Source organism: Erinaceus europaeus, unplaced genomic scaffold (assembly GCF_950295315.1).
Source record: "Erinaceus europaeus unplaced genomic scaffold, mEriEur2.1 scaffold_578, whole genome shotgun sequence".
In the NCBI taxonomy this organism is placed as follows: Eukaryota; Metazoa; Chordata; class Mammalia; order Eulipotyphla; family Erinaceidae; genus Erinaceus; species Erinaceus europaeus.
Genome location: NW_026647974.1, coordinates 40,559 through 61,025, shown reverse-complemented (window position 1 = coordinate 61,025; position 20,467 = coordinate 40,559). Strand labels below are relative to the sequence as shown.

The following is a 20,467-nucleotide window of genomic DNA, read 5'->3' as shown; positions in this document are numbered from 1 at the left end:
TTTTTTTTTTTATTATTATTAGATATGACAGAGAAGTTGAAAAAGAATGGGGAGACAGAGGGAGAGGAAGACAGACACCTTCTGACCTGCTGCACCACTCATGTAAAGTGTCCCCTGCAGGTGGGAGCTTGAACCTAGGTCTTTGAGCGTATTCTTTTGAGTAGTACTCTGTACACTTAATCGGGTTCGCCACCACAGAGCTCCTCCACCTTGTCCCTACGCCACCGGCTTAGGTGAGACATGCTCACCAGCGAGGCCATCTTCAGCTGGAAAGGGGAGAGACAACACCCCAACCTGAGCACAGTACCCCCCATTTACAAGCTCCACCCTGACCAGGAGAAAGACCCCTTCCCCACTGCTGTTGCTCCATTGATGAGGTAGAGACCCCACAGAACCACACTCATGGGCTAGAGAACTGAACGTGACACTTGCCAGGGCCACCTGTGTCATCCCAGAATCATTGTCACCTCTGACAGAATCCCAGGACCCTTCTCTCTGTGCTGGGTCCCCCAGTGCCAGGAACACAAGCTGAAACATCCCCAGTAGGTCATAGTCTCCAGCAGGCCAGCACCCCAGGAGGCCTGGCTGGGACAGCCTGGCTCTAATTATACTTCCTGGAAAGGAAGCCACATGGCTCCAGCAAAATGAGATGCTATGGTGGGAACTGTCCCTGGGAGCCACCTGCTGGGCGGGCCAGAGGCTCTGTTGTCCCCAAAGCAAGGAGAGCACTGGGCTGGGGTTCAGGGCTCCTGGGCTTCAGGGGTCTGGGGGTTCTCTCAGTGCCCCACTGCCAGCTGTACATGGTGGAGGGGGGGTGGCCTATCCCCTGCTGGGTCCTTAGCAATAACAGCACCTGACAAACACCTTCCAGTAAGGGGGTCAGCACCAGAGGATGTGACACGAGGACCAAGGAGGAGTTGGGTCCACTCACCCACTCACTTATTCTTTCATTGAGTCAGCCAGTCATTCATTTACTTTCAGTCACCCATTTACTCATTCCTTCACCTACTCTCACTCATTCATTTCCTCCTTCACTGACTTACTCTCACTCATTTCCTCTCTCATTCATTTACTTGCTTGCATTTTCTCCCTCCCCAACTCCATGTTGCTCTCCCTCAGTTCCTTTCTCCCCCAAATTAAATTCCCAGCATGGGGGGAGGGGAGGACAAGAGATCATTCACCCAGTACAGCTCACACCTCAACACATGGAAGGACCCAAGTTCAAGCTCCCTGCACCACATGGGGGCACCTGCAGGGGAAGCTTCTGGAGTAGTGGAGCAATGATATGGAGTTTCTCTTCTATCTCTTTCTACCTCACTCCCCTACTAATATTGAAAGAGTTCCCCAGGAATTATGTAGGTACAAAAGCACAGGTGTGTGTGTGGGGGGCTACAAACACCAAGTTCTTGGGACCTGATGTCCAGCCTCTCCACCCTCTGCTGCCCTGCGTGGTACAGGCCCATCCTAGCCCTGAACCCCAAGCACATGCTGCTCCTGATCTGGGTCCCAAGCCTCATTCCCCTTGGGCCCCTGCCAAGCCCCCCAGCATTGGTTTGTATTGCCCCCTCCTCTGAACCTCGCTTAATAAAGCCCTAACCTGAAAAACTCCCTAAGAGATGCCTGCCCCCCAACAACTCCATCCCCCTGGGAAGGTCCCCCAGCTCTCATCATGAACCCCCCCTTTTTGACTCTATCTGTCCTAGGCACCACCACATATCTGGGATGCTTTGGCTTCTCCCCGATCAGTCCCAGGCAGCATCAGCCACACTGAGTAGTGCTCAGCTGTGGCCTCTCCCCAGATGCCCTGCTGCACTTCGCTTTCTGTCTTGATAGTAACGTTCTCAAAACAGGCCCAAGGGAGAATGCCGTAGATGAGTACTGAGCCATCTCCTGCATGGGAGCAACTTAAGAAGTAAAGTAAAGGATGGCACAGGAGGATGCTCTAACCAGCTGAGGCCCACTACAACAGAGCCAAGGACTCTAAGAGGAGAGGGAGGAGGTGAGGGAGAGACAGCACAGTAATCTGAGCACCAGACTCTCATGCTGGAGGCCTGAGGCCCCAGGTTCATTCCCCAGCAGCACCACACACCAGAGCTGAGCAGTGCTCTGCATGCCCCGTGCCCCCCACCACCTCTCTAACATAAAATAAGTAAAATCTGGTTTAAAGGAGGTTAGGGGACCCAGTGTCCTGTGGCAGGAGGAGGGGTGCTAAAGTGGTCTTGGGGAACTGAGACACTGTACCCGTGCCAGCAGCAGTCCAGTAGGTAAGTTAGTTTCTTTTCAGTAAAGTGGTTTTTAAAAAAGGAGGAGAGGGGTCAGGTGGTAGTGCAGCAAGTGCACATGGCACAAAGCACAAGGACCGGCATAAGGATCCTGGTTCGAGCCCCTGGCTCCCCACCTGCGGGGGGTGGTGGGGGGGTCGCCTGACAAGTGGTGAAGCAGGTCTGCAGGTGTCTATCTTTCTCTCCCCCATCTCTGTCTCCCCTCCTCTCTCAATTTCTTTCTGTCCTATCCAACAACAACAACAACATCAATGGCAACAATAAATAACGACAACAAGGGCAACGAAAATGGGAAAAAATGGCCTCCAGGAGCAGTGGATTCATGATGCAGGCACCCCCGCCCCCGAGATAACCCTGGAGGCAAAAAAAAAAAAGAGGAGGAGGAGGAGGAGGAGAACATGTGATGAGAATGCAGCAACAGGGGTCAGGTGGTGGCACACCTGGTTGGGCGCACATGCGAGGACCTGGGTTTGAGCCCTCAGTCCCCACCTGCAGGGGAAAAGCTTTACAAGTGGTGAAGCAGGGTTACAGGTGTCTCTCTGTCTTTCTCCCTCTCTGACACCCCCTTCCCTCTTGATTTCTGGCTGACTCTAACCAATAAATAAGTAAAAATAATTTAAAAATTAAAAAAAGAAAAAAATGCAAAACAACAAGTTCTGAACAAATCAGTGCAAAGCCACACCCCCCACCCAGCCTTGCAGACTTACCCTCCTCCCACCCCCACAGCTGCCACATAGCAGCCCAGCACCCAGAGAACACAGGGACCAAGGAGGCCCTGGGGACATGATCCGAAAGGCAGGGAAGCTGGGCTGCAGTTAGAAGAGGGCAGGGCTGGGGTGGCCCCACACGTTGGGGGTCACTATGTCCTCAGCCTGGGACACAGCCATGACAAGCAACTTCGTGAGCAATCACTGAGCACTGAGCACCAAGCACCAGAAAAGCAGCTCGAGTGGCTGGACCGATACACAGAGGGACAGGAGGGACAGAAGGCAGGACATACTCCTGGCCACCCTACAGCTGCTGCAGAGGGCTGAGGCAGAAAGGCTTCCCTGAGGCAGGGGTGGAGACTCCATCCCAGCTGGGACACCCTCAGATCTCTCCCAAAGCACAACCTCCCCCCTCCCGCCCCATGCAGGAGGTACCCCAGCTGGCCTCTGGGGACCAACTGCACTTCTCCAAGCAACAAGGCCTCCCCAGCCTGAGACCTGCCCTGCTCGCCTCCCCTCCCCAGCCTCCCTCCAGCCCTGGCCTCCCTCCAGCCCTCTGCACACCAATTAAGCAAGCCCTAATTAAAAACAACTAAGTAAAGAGAAGCACTATGCCCCCCCCCCAGGCTCCCCATGAGAGACCTCTGCTCAGCTCAGAAGGGGATGGGGGCCCAGTCCTCTGAAAGTCCCCTGACCAGCAAGCACCCTGGCCACCCCTGACCAGGCACTCCCACCCCCACCCCTACCCCTTTGTGCACACGTGTCGCACACACAGATGCCACCCTGCCTGCAGACAGGAACATCACAGTAGCTCCCCCAACACTGCTCACCTTCCCCTCCCAACCCAGTGCCCCCGGGGATGGGGATGTGACAGGGAGACAGGGATCAGGGAATCAAGAGGCCTCAGCTTGTGGACAGACAGCCAACTGATGCAGAACATGGCAGAAGAAGGCAGATAAGCAAAGACGGAAAGACAGACACAGAGAGTGAGGAAATAGCACAGAGGTCAAAGTGAGGGCTGGAGAGAGAGCTCACTGGGGCAGGTGAAGCCTAGCCATGCATGAGGCCCAGTTTTGAGTCCCTGGCAGCCCCTGGGAACTGCCACAGAACTGGGTGAAGCTCTGGTCTATGTGTCTGTCTGAATAAAAAAGGGAGACTTGAAATTGCAGCCCCTAGCTAAGGAGAGGGGGGAGGAAGGAGGGAGTAAGAAAGAAAGGGGGTAGGAAAGAAATACAGGAAGATACAACAAGCAGAAGAGTGAGACAGAGAGACAGAGAGAGGGCAGGGCCATATGGAGTTCTGCCAAGGGTCAGTCAAACTCCCCACCCTTGCTGCCAGCAGCCCAAGTCAGTGTGAGAATTCCCCCTCTAGCTCCCATATGGCCCAAGCCCATTAACTCAGCAGACACTCTTTCACCCCTCCTGGGGCCCCACCCCAAGTGAGGCTCTGGGGGCACCTTGAAAAATAAAAGTCCTTCTGGTCCCCAGGGGCCCTGGTCTAGAGGGAGAAAGACACGTAAACAGTCAGTTACACACAGCCCTCTCCTATACCCCAAAGTCACCAGCAACACTGGGCCACCGCCTCTACAAACCCCACAGCTGACCCAGCAGCATGCACAACTCAATGCTCAAGGCTCTGGGTTTGAGTTCTGGTACCACCTGTAGGCACCATGACAGCACAGGGAGAGCTCCTGGGGCTGCGCTGTTCTCCTCTCTGTCTGCATCCCCTGTCTCTGACCTCCCTCCCTTTCTCTTTAAATCAAGAAATGAAAACACTATCCCTGCAGAGGCTGCTGGGCGGCAGCACTAGATGTGTGCGAGGGCTCTGCAACACATGAAACATAGAGAAATAAACTCATCAAGTTAAATCCCAGAAAGCTTCAGCCCAGGAGGTAGAATGCTGGATACATAAGGCACTAAATTCAAGTCTACCTCAGGAGTTTCCACCCCTGCCCAAGGGAAAGCACCAGGCACAATCCACCTGGAACGACTCTGGAGCTACACTCAAGCTGGTGGTGCTCTTGGCCGATGCCTCCACCACCTCCTCAGCCACCTCCAGCCCCAGTCACCACAGCATGGTGAGTGTGACCTGCCCCCACCTCGCTCTATCTCCACAAACCCAGCTAATGGGCAGGGCGGGGCCATATCCCTGAAGCTCCTGAGTCCACTTGCTGGGTTGCCTGGGGAAGTGGAAAACCCAGCTGGCAGTGTCCCCAGCCCAGGACGAGTAGTGTCCCCGCCTGAGGAAGACAGGCCACCGCCAGCATGGCAGCAGAAGGGGCAAGAGCAACACCAGGGCCAGAGAGATGCTCAGCCAGCAGGAGCCTGCCTTGCCATGGGAGCAGGTTGTTGTAGCTCAACAACAATGGCAGTCAGAGACCCCCACCACCTGTCCAGCATGCCTTGTGGCCACCTACCCTGTAAGGACCACCACGAAATCCATGACGTTCCAGCCGTTGCGCAGGTAGGAACCCTTGTGGAAGACAAAGCCCAATGCAATGATCTTGATGCCTGCCTCGAAGCAGAAGATGCCGATGAAGTAAGGTTCCGTGTCATCCTGCGAGGAGCATGGCAGTTGGTGGGGGAGGGGGACACTAGCCCCAGAACGTTACTTGCCCCCTGGAGCCCCACCCCCTGGGCCCAAAAGCCTCTGCTCTGCTGTGTTCCCAGCAGGCACGGGGCTGAGCATGGCATCCCTGGCTCAGTAGGATAAGCCCCCAGTTTCCCCTCACAGGAGTCTGCTCTCTGCTCCTTCACACTCAAGAAGTGACAAAGAGAACCCCAGTGGGCTTCTGCACACACCTGCAATACCCTAAGTGCTCAGGCTAGCATGTCCCTACAGAAAGGAAACTGAGGCACGGAGAAGTCAAGGATATGGCTTAGGGAAAGCAGCCTGGTCTGTTCCTGGGCAGGGACCCATGACAGGATCTAGCACCTCTCCACACAGGGATTTGTGGGCCCAGGAGGTGAAGGGTGAGGTGTCCCCAAGGCAGCCGGAGTGGACAGCAGAGACTCAAGTGCAGAGAACACATTGCCATAGGAGTGCAGGCAAAGGACAGGGCTCTCAAGCTGAGTTGCCCCACTCCACAGGCAGAGCAGAAAACACTGAAGACTCTATAGGGTACAGACACCCACAGACTGGGGTGCCTGAGTCCCCATGTCCCTGGGGTCCAGCGGCCAGCGCCTGGCTCTGCTGCTGACTCATGGCGGGTCAGGGAGGGTCTCCTTCCGGAGAGGCAGGGGCGAGCACAGGAGACAACTGGGCCTTGGCGAGCATCCTCTCAGAGAGTGACCGCCAGGCCAGAGGGGGGAAGGATAGCTCAGTCCTGCCAATCCTGGGTCACTCAGGCCATACAGCTAAGGGCTGGGCAGGGTAAAGGCCTCGGCTCAATGCCACTGTTAACAATTAAGGTGGCTGGGATGCAGAGTGCCCAGAGGGGGGGTGTGAAGGCCCCACCCAGGCCACCCAAGGCCACCGAGCTCCTACCCAGCCCCAGCCTTCAGCCCAAGGCCTGTGAGCCCAGTCCCTGCACTTGGCACTAGGTCAGCTGAGGTCTCTTCAGGCCTCCAAGCCAGCTCTCTGCATCCAGGAAATGTGTACCCCCCATGGCCACAGAACATCCTGGCCTGTAGTGCAAGGCTCCTGCTGACCCACTCAAGCCCGGCCCCCAGTGGCGACAGCAGTGACCCAGCCTCCAGGCTCCACCCCAGCTGCCCCCAGCCATCACTCCCAGATTCCTATGTCTCTGTCCCCAGTGCCCCCTCCCTGCTCCCCTAGGTCTGCACAGTTAAGAGTTCACTATAACCCGCAAGGACAACACCCCGCCCTCTCCTCATCAGGTGATGTGGCTAAAATGTCCCGAACCCACCTGTCTGCAGGTGCAGCCTGGCACCCCTGGCCACCATGACCAGACTTCCTCTGGCACCCCATCTAACTGGGGTCATGGCCCCAGGGCAATCTGAACCCCTCTTGCTGCAACCCCCACATCCAGCCAGGATGGGGTGAGGAGTGCCCAGCACTGGGCAGGCCTTGGCCACCCGTGCTCCCATGGAGGTCTGGGGAAGAGCAGATAGGCTGCCAGGGTTTGGGGGAGAGTGGCCCTCTGGGTGCCCAGGGTCACCACGAGAGCCAGTCTCAAGTCCTGAAGCCCATTGTCCAGCTCAGTCCCAGCTGCCCCATGCTCTGTGTTGAGGCTCACCCCATGTTCAGCCTGGGGCCACAGTGTGGAGACACAGGTGACAGCCCCCCCCCCCCCCACTGAACCACCATACAGAACTGGCTGATGTGGCCCGTGCCTCAGTGGGCATGGATGAAATCTGCAGAGCTGGCCCTTCTGGCTGCCCGGGCGGGGCCTGCATCCCAGGGGAGGGAGCTGCCCCGAGGCAGAGCCCACTCTGAGAGACAGAGGCCAAAGACCCTGGTGGCCTGCAGGGAAGGAGCAGCTTCCAGGTCCTGGGGGAGCAGGCAGGGCCCCTTCACCCCCCAGCATTCGGCTGCAGGGTGGCTCCCAGCACCAGGATCAGGTGCCACTGTAGAGGGACTGTTCCCCATCACCCCCTTTCCCATTGGGGGCTCCCCCAGTCAGGTGTGGGGTCCCAGAAGAGGGGAGACGTGCCCAGGCCACTGGAAGAAGGAGGCGCCGCCCCACCCGCTGGCGCACTCACCAGCCGCTCGGACATGGGTGTCTTGTCCCCGTCGGGGAGGTGCTGCTCCAACGCCAGCACGATACAGTTGGCGATGATGGTGGCCAGGATCATATACTCGAATGGAGTGCGTGGGTTAAGGACTGGCCGGGAGGAGGACGGGGGTGCGGGAGGGGGTGCACCAGGCGCAGTGCCGCAGCCTTGCCGGGAGGCCGAGCCCCCCACCCGACCCCGGGCCAAGGCCCTGCAGGGCTTCGCTGGCCCGGGCGCCGGCCGTCAGCACCGCGGACAGCGCCCCGCCAGCAGCCTGCGCCCCTGCCCCGGGCGGCGGAGGACCCCCGCGAGCACGTGCGCGGGCAGCCCCGTCCCCGCACGCACGCGCGGCACCTGCAGCCGGGCGCGCGCACGGCCGTCCACACCGCGCACACCCTGCGCCCCCCACCCCGACCCGCCGCGCCCCACGTGTGCGCCCGCGCCCCCCGGGGGCCCCGGCCCCGCCCCCTCCGCCCGCGCGCCCCCGCCCCCCGCCCACTCGCGCCCCCGCCCCGCCGGCAGGATATGGCCACTCGGTGATGCGCTTGGCGTATTTGCGGACGACGTTGTCCTCACTGAAGACGAAGAGCGAGCGGTTGACGGTGAAGCAGTTCTGCTTGACCGGGATGGGGTTGTACAGCGCCATGGTCCGCGCTCGCTGCGCGATCGACTGCTTGTACAGGACCCGCTGGCCCGGCGGCAGACCCCCGGGACCCGCGACCCCCGCGCCGCCGGCCCCGCCGCCCCGGGCCCGCTCCCCGCCGCCCGCGCCCCCATAGCGGCCGCCCATCTCGTCCCCGAAGCGGACCATGGCCTCCGGGAGCCGCGCGCATCCCCGGCCCGGGGCCCCGGAAGGAGGGCAGGGCGCGGGCGCTCGCCGACAGCCGCCGCGAAGCCACCAGGAGCCGCTGGCCTCGCCCGCCTGCCGCCGCCGCACCCGTGCCCGGCCGCGCCACGCCCTATAAGGGGGAGGTCACGTGGCGGCGCGCAGCCAATCCCCGCGCGCCCCGCCCGCCGCCCCCGCCCGCGCCCACAGCGCCCCCAGCATCCCGGGCCGCCGCGGCCACAGCGGGCTGGGCGGGGCTGCCGGCCTCGACGGCGTGCGGGCTGCCGGGCGCCCTCCCCGGGGACGCCGCGGACCCGAGGGGCCGGGGGGCCGCCAGATGCCCCCCGTTTCTGCCCACACCTCTCTCCCCAGAGGCCTCTCAGCCCCCTCCCGCGGGCTGCAGACCCCGGCCCCTCCCCGGGGACAGGGCGACACCCTGCCTGTCCCTGCCCCGGTGGTCGGTGGTCGCGGTGCCGTCCACCTGGCCCTGGAGTCGCCAGTGGGCGCAGTTCTAGGTCCCCAGGCAGGTGGCACGGTCCCCTTGCCCTCCCTGAAGGCCTGTCGCCTCTCTGCTCCTTCATCCTCAAAGCACTGGGACTTGGGCCTCCCAAGAGTCACCCCTGCTGAGTACCGAGGGGGTGACTCTCACCCCTGTTGAGTACTGAGGAGGTGACACTCACCCCTGCTGAGTACTGAGGAAGCACTGTCCTTGCACCAGGGTGCAGAGAGCCTGTCAGTGACACTAGGTACGAGCTTGCTGTGAAGACAGAGCAAAACCATAAGGGACTCCTCTGGACCATAAGGGACTCCTCTGGACTATAAGGGACTCCTCTTTAAGTGTGATAGGGTCAAGAGACAGTGCTGAACAGAGCCCTTCTCCTATCCCCCTGTTCTGAGAGACCCTCAACTAGGGTAAAAGAAATCACTCACTGGGAAGTGAGTTGCTTCATCATGTGTGTGACCCAGGTTTGAGCCTGGCCCCCACCACACTGGAGGAAGCTTCAGTGCTGTGGTCTCTCACTCTCTCTGCCTTTGGGGGAGGGATTTCAATGGGGACAGCCAGTGGCCCTGCAGTGACTCTGGAGTGCATTCTGAGGAAACCCCTCCCCACCCCAGTCAGTAGCTTGCCATCAGTGAGAAAGAAGTCACACCCACTGTCAGCCAGCCACACCAAGACTTGAGTTTTTGTGACAGGTGACAAGCACAAGGCTAACATGTAGGGCCCAGGAGAGGAAAGAGAGCTCAGTGGGTTCTAGTCCTGGCACTGCATGGGGATGTCATGGCATCCCAGGAAACTCCAAGGCTGTGGTGTCTCTCATTCTCTTTCCTTTGATCTTCCTGAATGAAACAGCAGCCTAAGGGAAGGGAAGAGTGATGGCACACCTGGTTGAGAGCACACACTACAGTTCAAGCCCCTAGTCCCCATCTGCAGAGGAGAAACTCCATGAGCAGTGAAACAGTGCTACAGGTGTCTTTCTTTTTCTCCCCATCTCTCTCTCTCTGTTTATTTATTTATTATTGGATAGAGACAGAGAGAAATTGAGAGGCGGGCAGGTGGTGGTGTAACTGGTCAAGCACACATATTACAGTGTACAAGGACCTGGGCTCAAAGCCCCTGGTCCCCACCTGCAGGGGGAAAGCTTCACGAGTGTTGAAGTGGGGCTGCAGGTCTCTCTCCTTTCTCTCTCTCTCTCTCTCTCTCTCTCTCCCTTTCTATCTTTCCCTGTCTCAATTTCTGTCTATATCCAATAAAAATTAAATTTAAAACAATTTAAAAAGAGAAATTGAGAGGGGAGGATGAGGGAGAGAGATAGAGGGACACCTGCAGCTCTGCTTCACCATTCCTGAAGCTTTCCTCCTGCAAGTGGGGGCTAAGGGCTTGAACCTGTGTTCTTGTGCACTGTAATGTCTGTTCAGCCAGGTGCACCATCGCCTGGCCCTTCTCTCTGTCTCTCTCTCCCCCTTCCCTCTCAATTTCTCTCTCTCTCTCTCTCTATCCAATAAGTAAATAAATAATAAAAACTGTTTTTAATTTAAAATTTTTTCACTTGGACAGTGCGATGTTTTGAAATATGTAAAACCCAGATTCAAGCCTTGCCCCCACATCACTGAAGGAAGCTTCTGTGCTGTGGTCTTTTTCCTTGTCTCTATTACCTTGCTGTCTCCATTCAAAAGAGACTAAGAAAAAGCAGACTGGAAGTGGTGAAATTACACATGTGTAAGGTCCCAGTTCTTCAAAAGTAAATAATCAATTGAGGGCAAGCTCAGCTAGGGCAGATGCACTGAAACCAGGATATTGAATGCATCACCTACAAAGTGACTGCCATTGCAGGAGACATTGCATCTCACCACCACCTTCTGGCATAGGAAGGATAGGGCGGGCATAGGAGATCTTTTCTAATGAAGAAAGGATTTCTCAGAAGCTCCCCAGCAGTTGTCTCTTCAAACCCCATGGGGCAGACCTAGACCATATACCCACTCTGGGCTTCCAGAGGATGTGTGTGTGTGTGGGAAGAATGTAAGTCCCAAAGGGGCCAGAACTGTCATCATCCGAATAAAACATGGAGGCTATTAACCGACAGGATAGTAAGGCTGTGGAGGAGCCTCCCCCCGGGAGGCAGGTGAAGCCAGTTGGAGAGCTGTGATACCAGCTCCCAGGGAGGGCGACAGCAAGTCTAAGACAAGGCACATCTGCTTGTGACAGAATGAAAGTTAAGAATGCTGCATTGAGGGGCCAGGAGGTAGCTTACCTGGTAGACTGTGTGTCCTTCTATGCTTGATGCCCTGGAATCAAGTCCAAGACCACATGGGAGCACCTCAGACAGCACCAGAAGGGAGAATACAAATGGTGGAGCAGGGGGCCAGGTGGTGGTGCACCTGGTTGAGTAAACATGGTATAATATGCAAGGACCTGGGTTCAAGACCCCCACCCCGTTCCCACTTGCAGAGGGGAAAGCTTTGCGAGTGGTGAAGCAGTGCTGCAGGTGGCTCTCTGTCTGTCTCTTCACCCGTCTCAGTTCCTGTCTCTATCAAATAAATAAATAAAGATAATAAAGAAAATTAAAAAAAAAAAGAAAAAGAAAGAAAAAGGTGGAGCAGCAGTCTGTCTCCCTCCCTCCCTCTAGCTCCTCTCCCTAAAACAACAACAAAATAGTCAGGTGGCATCATGGAGTCATTCCCTGTCACTCACACAGGCAGGGACTTGGAGTTGGAATTCAGTTCAGCTGAGCTGGACATTCTGTGTCCTACTTGGTTGGGGGGGGGCAGGTGGAGGGGAGCAGGGCAAGGCTGGGTCCCCAGAGGCCAATCTCTGGGCTGCTCATGGTCACAGCTGAAGGTCTCAGTTGTCCTGTCTGCCCACCTATCTCTCCCCTCCGCAGGTTTCCTTACTAGCCCCCTGGGCCAGGACAGATGATGAAACCCCACCCCAAGGGTAGCTATGTCCCCCACTCACAGACCAGTTCCCATTGTGTTCTTGCTATCATCACCAAGCAAGTGAGTGATGATAGAGCAGGGGACCCTGGATGCTCAGTGATGTCAAGCAGAGAAAGGAGACCTGGGGGGTGGAGAATGAGGGGACTCAGAGTGCACAATGAGCACGGTTCTGGGGGGAGGTTCTGCCAGAGGCCACCAAGAAACTGGGGTGAAGGGACAAAGCACCTGTCAGTCTTGGAGAAGGCTGTGGCAGAGGAGCCAGAGAGACAGTCTTGGTATAGAACACGTCTCAGAGAAAACAGGGGCTCTAGCCCTGACACCTGGGGTGTCTCTCCTTCTCTGTATCTCTCTATGTCTGAATGAGGAAGCCTGCACACTCTGAGCCCTGGCTCTGCAGGGTATGGAAGAAAGAGAGAGAGTGTGGGGTGAGAGGGGGAGGAACAGGAAGAGTGCTAGGGCTAGGGCAAGGGAGTGGGAAAGAGCTAGGGAGAAAGGGAGAGGGAGAGGGAGAGGGAGAGGGAGAGGGAGAGGGAGAGGGAGAGGGAGAGGGAGAGGGAGAGGGAGAGGGAGAGGGAGAGGAAGGGAGAGAGCTGGAGAGTGAGGCAGGAAAGGTGCTCAAAAGCAGGTTTGCTGCAGGCACCAATCTGTGGAGGGAGGGAGGGGGTCGGAGGCTGGCTTCGATAAATGGAATTCCTTTCGGATCTGTGTGAGGACAGGAGCAACTCAAAGGAGAAGCACTGAGGGTGGTGGTGCACCTGGTTAAATGTGCAAGGACCCACAAAAGGAAAAGGAACCCCTCTTCCCCACCCACAGCAGGGACGCTTCACAAGCCATGAAGCAGGTATGCAGGTGTCTCTCTTCCTCTCTATCTCCCCCTCCTTTCTCAATTTCTCTCTGTCCTATCCAATAAAATGGAGGAAAAATGGCAACCAGGAGCTGTGGATTCGTAGTGCTGGCACTGAACCCCAACAATAACCTTGGAGGCAAAAAGGAGGAGGAGGAGGAGAAGGGTGAGGGGGAGAAGGAGAACAGGGGATGGGGGAGTAGGGGAGGAGAAAAAGACTGATCACCAGATATCCTGGAGATATCCTGGCAAGATGGCTTCTCTTTAGAGCCTGAGAACTTGCCAAGAGATACAGATGAGGCCCAAATGCTCCAGGACTCTAGCATAGGAGCTGAGAGTAAAAACACAAATGTTGGAGCTTGCCTTCTGGTGTGTGACCTTGATGTCACATGATGTGAACACATTCAGGCCAGTTGGTGTGCAGCTGGCAATCATCTGCTGTGCAGACCAGTCACTCACTTCTCTTCCCCCATGAGATTTTTTATCAGATGTTGTGAAGCAAAGGAGTCAAACCCCTTTGCCACTGACCAAGAGTGTCATCTAGGCTTTGCCTGACCAACCCAAACAATAGACGTCTTTATAAAATAAGGCAGGAAGAATTGGTTTTACAGTTGAGTGTTGGTTCCATTACTAGCAGACCAAGTATTCCTACACTTAACAGGCCAAATCCACTAACCGTGTCTGTGTCAGTCAAAACAGGGAGTCCACTGTCACATACAGGACAAAAGTTAACAGTGCAGATACCCACTTCACAGGCCCCAGCTGTAATGGCATCAATTCCTACAGCAGCAGCAATTCAGAATGTCCTTATTAATCCATTGTTGATCAAGTCTCAGACATTTTTACTACTACAAAGATGGTGCCAACACAAAAGACTGCCAATGAATCATCACATGCCTTGGAAAGAGAATATGAAGATGATGGGTAATGGAGCCTTGATGTGTGTAACATGTATTTGTGTTGAAAGTAAAGGTCTTAGATTCATTGTATAAACATTAAGCTGGATTTTTTTTTTTTTTTGCCTCCAGGGTTATCGCTGGGGCTTGTGTCTGCATTATGAATCCAGTGCTCTTGGAGGCCATTTTCCCCACCTTGCTGCACTTGTTGTTACCTTTAATGTTACTGATGCCATTGATGTCATTGTGCTGGACAGGACAGAGAGAAACCAAGAGAGGAGGAGAGACAGAGAGGGAGAGAAAAAGACACCTGCAGACCTGCCTCACCACCTGTGAGGCAACCCCCCTGTAGGTGGGGAGCTGTGGGCTCCTTACACAGGTCCTCGAGCTTTGTGCCATGTGTGCCACTCCCCAAGCTAGATTTTAAAAAAAATTTACTTTCCCTTTTGTTGCCCTTGTTTTTTATTGTTGTTTTTATTTTATTTTATTTTATTGTTGTTTTATTTATTGTAGTTATAGTTATTATTATTGTTGATGACGATGTCATCGTTGTTGGATAGGACAGAGAGAAATGGAGAGAGGAGGGGCAGGCAGAGAGAGGGAGAGAAAGATAAACACCTGCAGACCTGCTTCACCGCCTGTGAAGCGATTCCCCTGTAGGTGGGAAGCCAGTGCTCCAATCGGGATCCTTAAGCCGCTCCTTGCTCTTTGCGCCACGTGTGATTAACCCGCGCTACTGCCCGACCCCCAAGCTGGATGTTTTTAAAAACTTGAGTGGGTGGCAGTCAGACGGTAGCTTAGCAGATTAAGCACAGGTGGTACAAAGCACAAGGATCGGCCTAAAGATCTTGGTTCAAGGCCCTGGCTCCCCACCTGCAGGGAAGTTGCTTCACAAGCAGTGAAGCTAGTCTGCAGGTATCTATCTTTCTCTCCCCCTCTGTCTTCCCCTCCTGTCTCCATTTCTCTCTGTCCTATCCAACAACAATGACATCAATAATAACTACAACAATAAAACAACAAGGGCAACAAAAGGGGAAAAAAGTATTAAAAAAAATTTGAATGGGGGGTTGGGCAGGGCACAGCAGGTTAAGCGCATGTGGTGCAAAGAGCAAGGACTAGCTTAAGGATTCCAGTTCCAGCCCCTGGCTCCCCACCTGTAGGGGAGTCACTTCACAGGCAGTGAAGCAGGTCTGTAGGTGTCTGTCTCTCCCCTTCTCTATCTTCCCCTCCTCTCTCTATTTCTCTCTGTCCTATCCAACAACAACGACATCATCAACAACAACAATAATAACTACAACAACAATAAAGAAAAACAACAAGGGCAAAAGGGGGGAAAAATGGCCTCCAGGAGCAGTGGATTCATGGTGCAGGCACTAAGCCCCAGCAATAACCCTGGAGGCAAAATAAAATAAAGTAAAATAAAATAAAGTAAAATAAAATAAAATAAAGTAAAATAAAAAACTTGAGTGGTGGGAGTCGGGCGATAGCACAAGGACCAGAGTAAGGATTCAGGTTTGAGGCCCTGGCTCCCTACCTGTAGGGGAGTCGCTTCACAGGCGGTGAAGCAGGTCTGTAGGTGTCTATCTTTCTCTCCTCATCTCTGTCTTCCCCATCTCTCTCCATTTCTCTCTGTCCTATCTAACCACGGTGACATCAACAACAACAATAATAACTAAAACAATAAAAAACAAGGACAAAAAAAGGGAAAAAAATTTGAGTGGTATTAAGTGAGTAAATATCATTACCATACTGTTAGATTTTCTTTAATAGGATTAATCATTACTGGTTTTTCATCAGTTGAAAAAAAAAGAGATTTATCTATATATTTTAAACACTTTTTTATTTATGTGTGTGTGTGAGAAGAGAGAGAGAGAAAGAGAGATAGAATCAAAGCATCATTCTGGTGGCACAGGCGCTGCCATGCGAGCTGCTTGACACGGTACCAGCTTCTCAGGAAGTTCAGCACGGCTGGACTCTCCAGGCCAAACTGAAACCATCTTGCCTTTTGCCATTTATAGGGCTTGGGATTAAGCTCTGTGTGGTCTTAATAATCTTTACCTATGGCCAGGCTCAGAGCCTGACCAGTGATAAAAATAATGACAAAACCTGCACTGGAGCTACGAGCAGCAGAAAATCTGTTTCTCTCTCCTCTCCTCTCCCGGATCAATTAGGAATACCAAAGGAGACCACCTGGGACCGAAACAAGACAGGACTAGAATGATTTCAGAAACCCACCAAATCACCGGTGAGTGCAAACACGTGTGGCTGGTGGACAGAGAGGACCCTAGGGAGAGATTAAGTGGCTGGTAACAGTTTGGCAGTTTATCAGAGACACCACCTCCAGTATGTTCCACCAATAAGGGGACGGCTGAAGGGAGGAGAGGACTCACCAGAGACTCACCAAGTGCAACTCTGAGTCTCCATTGCTACTGCCCTCAGAATCTGGAGTAGCGACAGGGAGGGACACCAGGGGACAGAGATCTAACCAGGAAACTCAGGAGAAGACCTATACCTTGGGCTCAAACAGGGATCTTTATGCCAGTCCTTGAGCTTTGTGCCACCTGTGCTTAACCTTCTGTGCTACCGCCCAACTCCCAACAGTACACTTCTTAACAACTTCTGGGTCAAAGAGGAAATAAAGGAAGAAATCAAAATGTTTTGAGAGTTCAATGAAAATGAAGACACAAGCTATCAAAATATTTGGGACACAGGTAAGGCAGTACTGAGAGGGAAGTTCATAGCCATACAAGCACACCTTAGGAAACAAGAAAAAGCACAAATAAACAGCCTGATTGCACATCTTAAAGACCTAGAAGAAGAAGAAGAAGAAGAAGAAGAAGAAGAAGAAGAAGAAGAAGAAGAAGAAGAAGGAGAAGAAGAAGAAGAAGAAGAAAAGGACCCTAAAGCAACCAGAAGGACAGAAACATTAAAGTCAGGGCATAAATCAATAACATTGAAAATAAGAAAACCATACAAAAGATCAATGAAAGTAAATGTTGCTTCTTCGAAAGACTGAACAAAATCGACAAACCTTTAGCCAGACTCACAAAACAAAAAAGAGAGAAGACCCAAATAAATTGGATACTAAATGAAAGAGGAGATATCACAACAGACACCTCAGAAATTCAACATATCATGTGAGGCTTCTATGAACAACTATATGCCACCAAGCTAGAGAACCTGGAAGAAATGGACGATTTCCTAGATACCTACCAACTTCCAAAACTAAGTAAAGAGGAAGTAGATAACATGAACAGGCCCATCACAGCTAATGAAATTGAAGCAGTTATCAAAAATCTTCCCAAAAATAAAAGTCCCAGACCAGATGGTTTTACAAATGAATTCTACAAAACCTTCAAAGAAGAACTAATAACTCCACTTTTAAAAGCCTTCCAGAAGATTGAAGACACTGGAATACTCCCTTCCAGTTTCTATGAAGCTAACTTCACTCTGATACCAAAAGCAGACAGGGACACAACCAAAAAAGAAAACTACAGACCAATATCTCTGATGAACGTAGATGCGAAAATATTGAATAAAATTCTAGCTGATGCTTGAAAAAAAATCTAGCCATCCAAATTCTAGGGTACAGCATTAAAAAGATTGTTCACTGAAATGGAATTGGCGTATTGCACCAAAGTAAAAGACTCTGGGGTGGGTGGGTGGGGAGAATACAGGTCCATGAAGGATGATAAATGACATAGTGGGGGTTGTATTGTTAAATGGGAAACTGGGGAATGTTATGCATGTACAAACTATTGCATTTACTGTTGAATGTAAAACATTAATTCCCCAATAAAGAAATAAATTTAAAAAAAAGAGATTGTTCATCATGACCAAGTGGGGTTTATCCCAGGCATGCAAGGTTGGTTTAATACACATAAATCAATCAGTATGATCCACCACATCAACAAAAGCAAGAACAAAAACCACATGATCATATCAATAGATGCAGAGAAAGCCTTTAACAAAATACAACATCCCTTTATGATCAAAACACTACAAAAAAGGGAATAGGTGGAAAATTCCTGAAGACAGTGGAGTCTATATATAGCAAACCTACAGCCAACATCATACTCAATGGTGAGAAACTGGAAGCATTTTCCCTCAGATCAGGTACTAGACAGGGCTGCCCACTATCACCATTACTGTTCAACATAGTGTTGGAAGTTCTTGCCATAGCAATCAGGCAGGAGCAAGGAATTAAAGGGATACAGATTGGAAGAGAAGAAGTTAAACTCTCCCTATTTGCAGATGACATGATATATACATAGAAAAACCTAAGGAATCCAGCAAGAAGCTTTTGGATATCATCAGGCAATACAGTAAAGTTTCAGGCTACAAAATTAACATTCAAAAGTCAGTGGCATTCCTCTATGCAAACACTAAGTTAGAAGAAATTGAGATCCAGAAATCAATTCCTTTTACTATAGCAACAAAAACAATAAAATGTCTAGGAGTAAACCTAACCAAAGAAGTGAAAGACTTGTATACTGAAAATTATGAGTCACTACTCAAGGAAATTGAAAAAGTCACAAAAGAAGTGGAAAGATATTCCACATTCATGGGTTGGAAGAATTAACATCATCAAAATGAATATACTATCCAGAGCCATCTATAAATTTAACGCTATCCCCATCAAGATCCCAAGCACATTTTTTAGGAGAATAGAACAAATGCTACAAATGTTTATCTGGAACCAGAAAGAACAGAACTGGAGGCATCACATTCCCAGATCTCAAATTGTATTATAGGGCCATTGTCATCAAAACTGCTTGGTACTGGAACATGAATAGACACACTGACCAGTGGAATAGAATTGAGAGCCCAGAAGTAAATCCCCACACCTATGGACATCTAATCTTTAACAAAGGGGCTCAGACTACTAAATGGGGAAAGCAGAGTCTTTTCAACAAATGGTGTTGAAAACAATGGGTTGAAACATGCAGAAGAATGAAAGTGAACCACTATATTTCACCAAATACAAAGGTAAATTCCAAGTGGATCAAGGACTTTAGAGGAAAATATTGGCAAAACTCTTTTCCACATAAATTTTAAAGACATCTTCAATGAAACGAATCCAATTACAAAGAAGACTAAGACAAGCATAAACCTATGGGACTACATCAAATTAACAACCTTCTGCATAGCTAAAGAAACTACTACCCAAAGCAAGAGACCCCTCACAGAATGGGAGAAGATCTTTACATGCCATACATCAGACAAGAGGCTAGTAACCAGAATATATAAAGAACTTTCAAATCTCAACAACAACAAATAACCCCATCCAAAAATGGGGGGAGGACATGGGCAGAATATTCACCACAGAAGAGATCCCAAAAGGCTGAGAAACACATGAAAAAAATGCTCCAAGTCTCTGATTGTCAGAGAAATGCAAATAAAGACAACAATGAGATACTAATTCACTTCTTGTGAGAATGTCATGCATCAGAAAAGGTAACAGCAGCAAATGCTGGAGAGGTTGTGGGGTCAAATGAACCCTCCTACTCTGCTGGTGGGAATGTAAATTGGTCCAACCTCTATGGAGAACAGTCTGGAGAACTCTCAGAAGGCTAGAAATGGACCTACCCTATGATCCAGCAATTCCTCTCCTGGGGATATATCCTAAGGAACCCAACATATCCATCCAAAAAGATCTGTGTACACATATGTTCTTGGAAGTACAATTTGTAATAGCCAAAACCTGGAAGCAACCCAGGTGTCCAACAGATGAGTGGCTGAGCAAGTTGTGGTATGTATATACATATATATATATATATATATATATATATATATAATGGAATACTACTCAGCTATAAAAAATGGTGACTTCACTGTTTTCAGCTGATCTTGGATGAACCTTGAAAAATTCATGTTAAGTGAAATAAGTCAGAAACAGAAGGATGAATATGGGATGATCTCACTCTCAGGCAGAAGTTGAAAAACAAGTTCAGAAAAGAAAACACAAGTAGAACCTGAACTGGAATTGGCATATTGCACCAAAGTAAAAGACTCTGGGGTGGTTGGGTGGGGAGAATACAGATTCAAGATGGATGACAGAAGACCTAGTGGGGATTGTATTGTTATATGGAAAACTGGGAAATGTTATAGGAAAGTGCCCCTGGAATGTGAATGTTCCACAAAGCAGGAGGTGTTCCCGACCTGTGCTGTTCTTACTTGGTGATTTTTGTTTTAATAATCAAAGCCTTGGTGTTTTTTGTTTTAATAATCTATACCTTGGTGATTTTTGTTTTAATGATCTAAGCCTTATGAGACTATAAAAATAAAGCTCTGCTTACGTATGACAGAGATGTCTGCTTGAGCTTGATTCAGCATCAACTCACTCATTTCTCATTCTTCATTCTTCGCCAACACCCCCCCCCCCTCCAGGATAGCCTAATAACCTGCTGGGGCTGGCCCCCGGCACTCTGCCACATACAATGGCTGGGATCAAACTCAGGGCCTCATGCTTGATTCTTTTTTTTATTTAAAAAATTTTAAATCTTTATTTATTGGATAGAGACAGCCAGAAATCGAGAAGGGGTGATAGAGAGGGAGAGACAGATAAATACCTGCAGCCTTGCTTCACTACTCACAAAGCTTTCCCCATGCAGGTGGGGACCAGGTGCTCGAACCCAGGTCCTTGCGCATTGCAACATGTGCGCTCAACCAGGTGCACCACCGCCCAGCCCCCTCATGCTTGATTCTAACACTTTATTCACTGTGTCACAATTTTTTTTTAAATTAATGACAGAGAGAACCAGAGTATCCTGTGGTCCCAGGCATCTAACTTAAGCATTA

General features: G+C 51.5%; 2 protein-coding genes and 1 pseudogene across 2 annotated transcripts; 1 reads left to right on the top strand and 2 right to left on the bottom strand.

Annotated features, from left to right (window-relative positions):
* Positions 1-5,398: 5,398 nt before the first annotated feature.
* On the bottom strand, positions 5,399-7,754 carry LOC132536563 (voltage-dependent N-type calcium channel subunit alpha-1B-like). Its single transcript, XM_060184578.1, has 2 exons — positions 7,654-7,754; positions 5,399-5,545 (listed from the first exon to the last, which is right to left on the bottom strand). The coding sequence occupies exons 1-2, from the start codon at positions 7,744-7,746 to the stop codon at positions 5,402-5,404; spliced, it is 237 nt and encodes a 78-aa protein (XP_060040561.1). The 5' UTR covers positions 7,747-7,754; the 3' UTR covers positions 5,399-5,401.
* A 154-nt stretch (positions 7,755-7,908) lies between these two features.
* On the bottom strand, positions 7,909-11,728 carry LOC132536564 (uncharacterized). The gene is made up of 3 exons (XM_060184579.1): positions 11,682-11,728; positions 8,165-8,624; positions 7,909-8,019 (listed from the first exon to the last, which is right to left on the bottom strand). The coding sequence occupies exons 1-3, from the start codon at positions 11,726-11,728 to the stop codon at positions 7,909-7,911; spliced, it is 618 nt and encodes a 205-aa protein (XP_060040562.1).
* Positions 11,729-13,152: 1,424 nt separating this feature from the next.
* LOC103115895 (transcription initiation factor TFIID subunit 9-like) lies at positions 13,153-13,698 on the top strand (annotated as a pseudogene).
* Positions 13,699-20,467: the final 6,769 nt, after the last annotated feature.

Coding starts and splice junctions, on each gene's coding strand:
- LOC132536563 (XM_060184578.1), bottom strand. CDS start 7,746: ATGATCCTGGCCACCATCATCGCCAACTGTATCGTGCTGGCGTTGGAG. Junction 5,546..7,653: donor CACCCATGTCCGAGCGGCTG/GTGAGTGCGCCA, acceptor TGCTCCTCGCAG/GATGACACGGAACCTTACTT.
- LOC132536564 (XM_060184579.1), bottom strand. CDS start 11,728: ATGTCCAGCTCAGCTGAACTGAATTCCAACTCCAAGTCCCTGCCTGT. Junction 8,625..11,681: donor AACTCCAAGTCCCTGCCTGT/GTGAGTGACAGG, acceptor TCCCCCTTATAG/GGCGTGGCGCGGCCGGGCAC. Junction 8,020..8,164: donor CCGGCGGGGCGGGGGCGCGA/GTGGGCGGGGGG, acceptor GCCCGGCTGCAG/GTGCCGCGCGTGCGTGCGGG.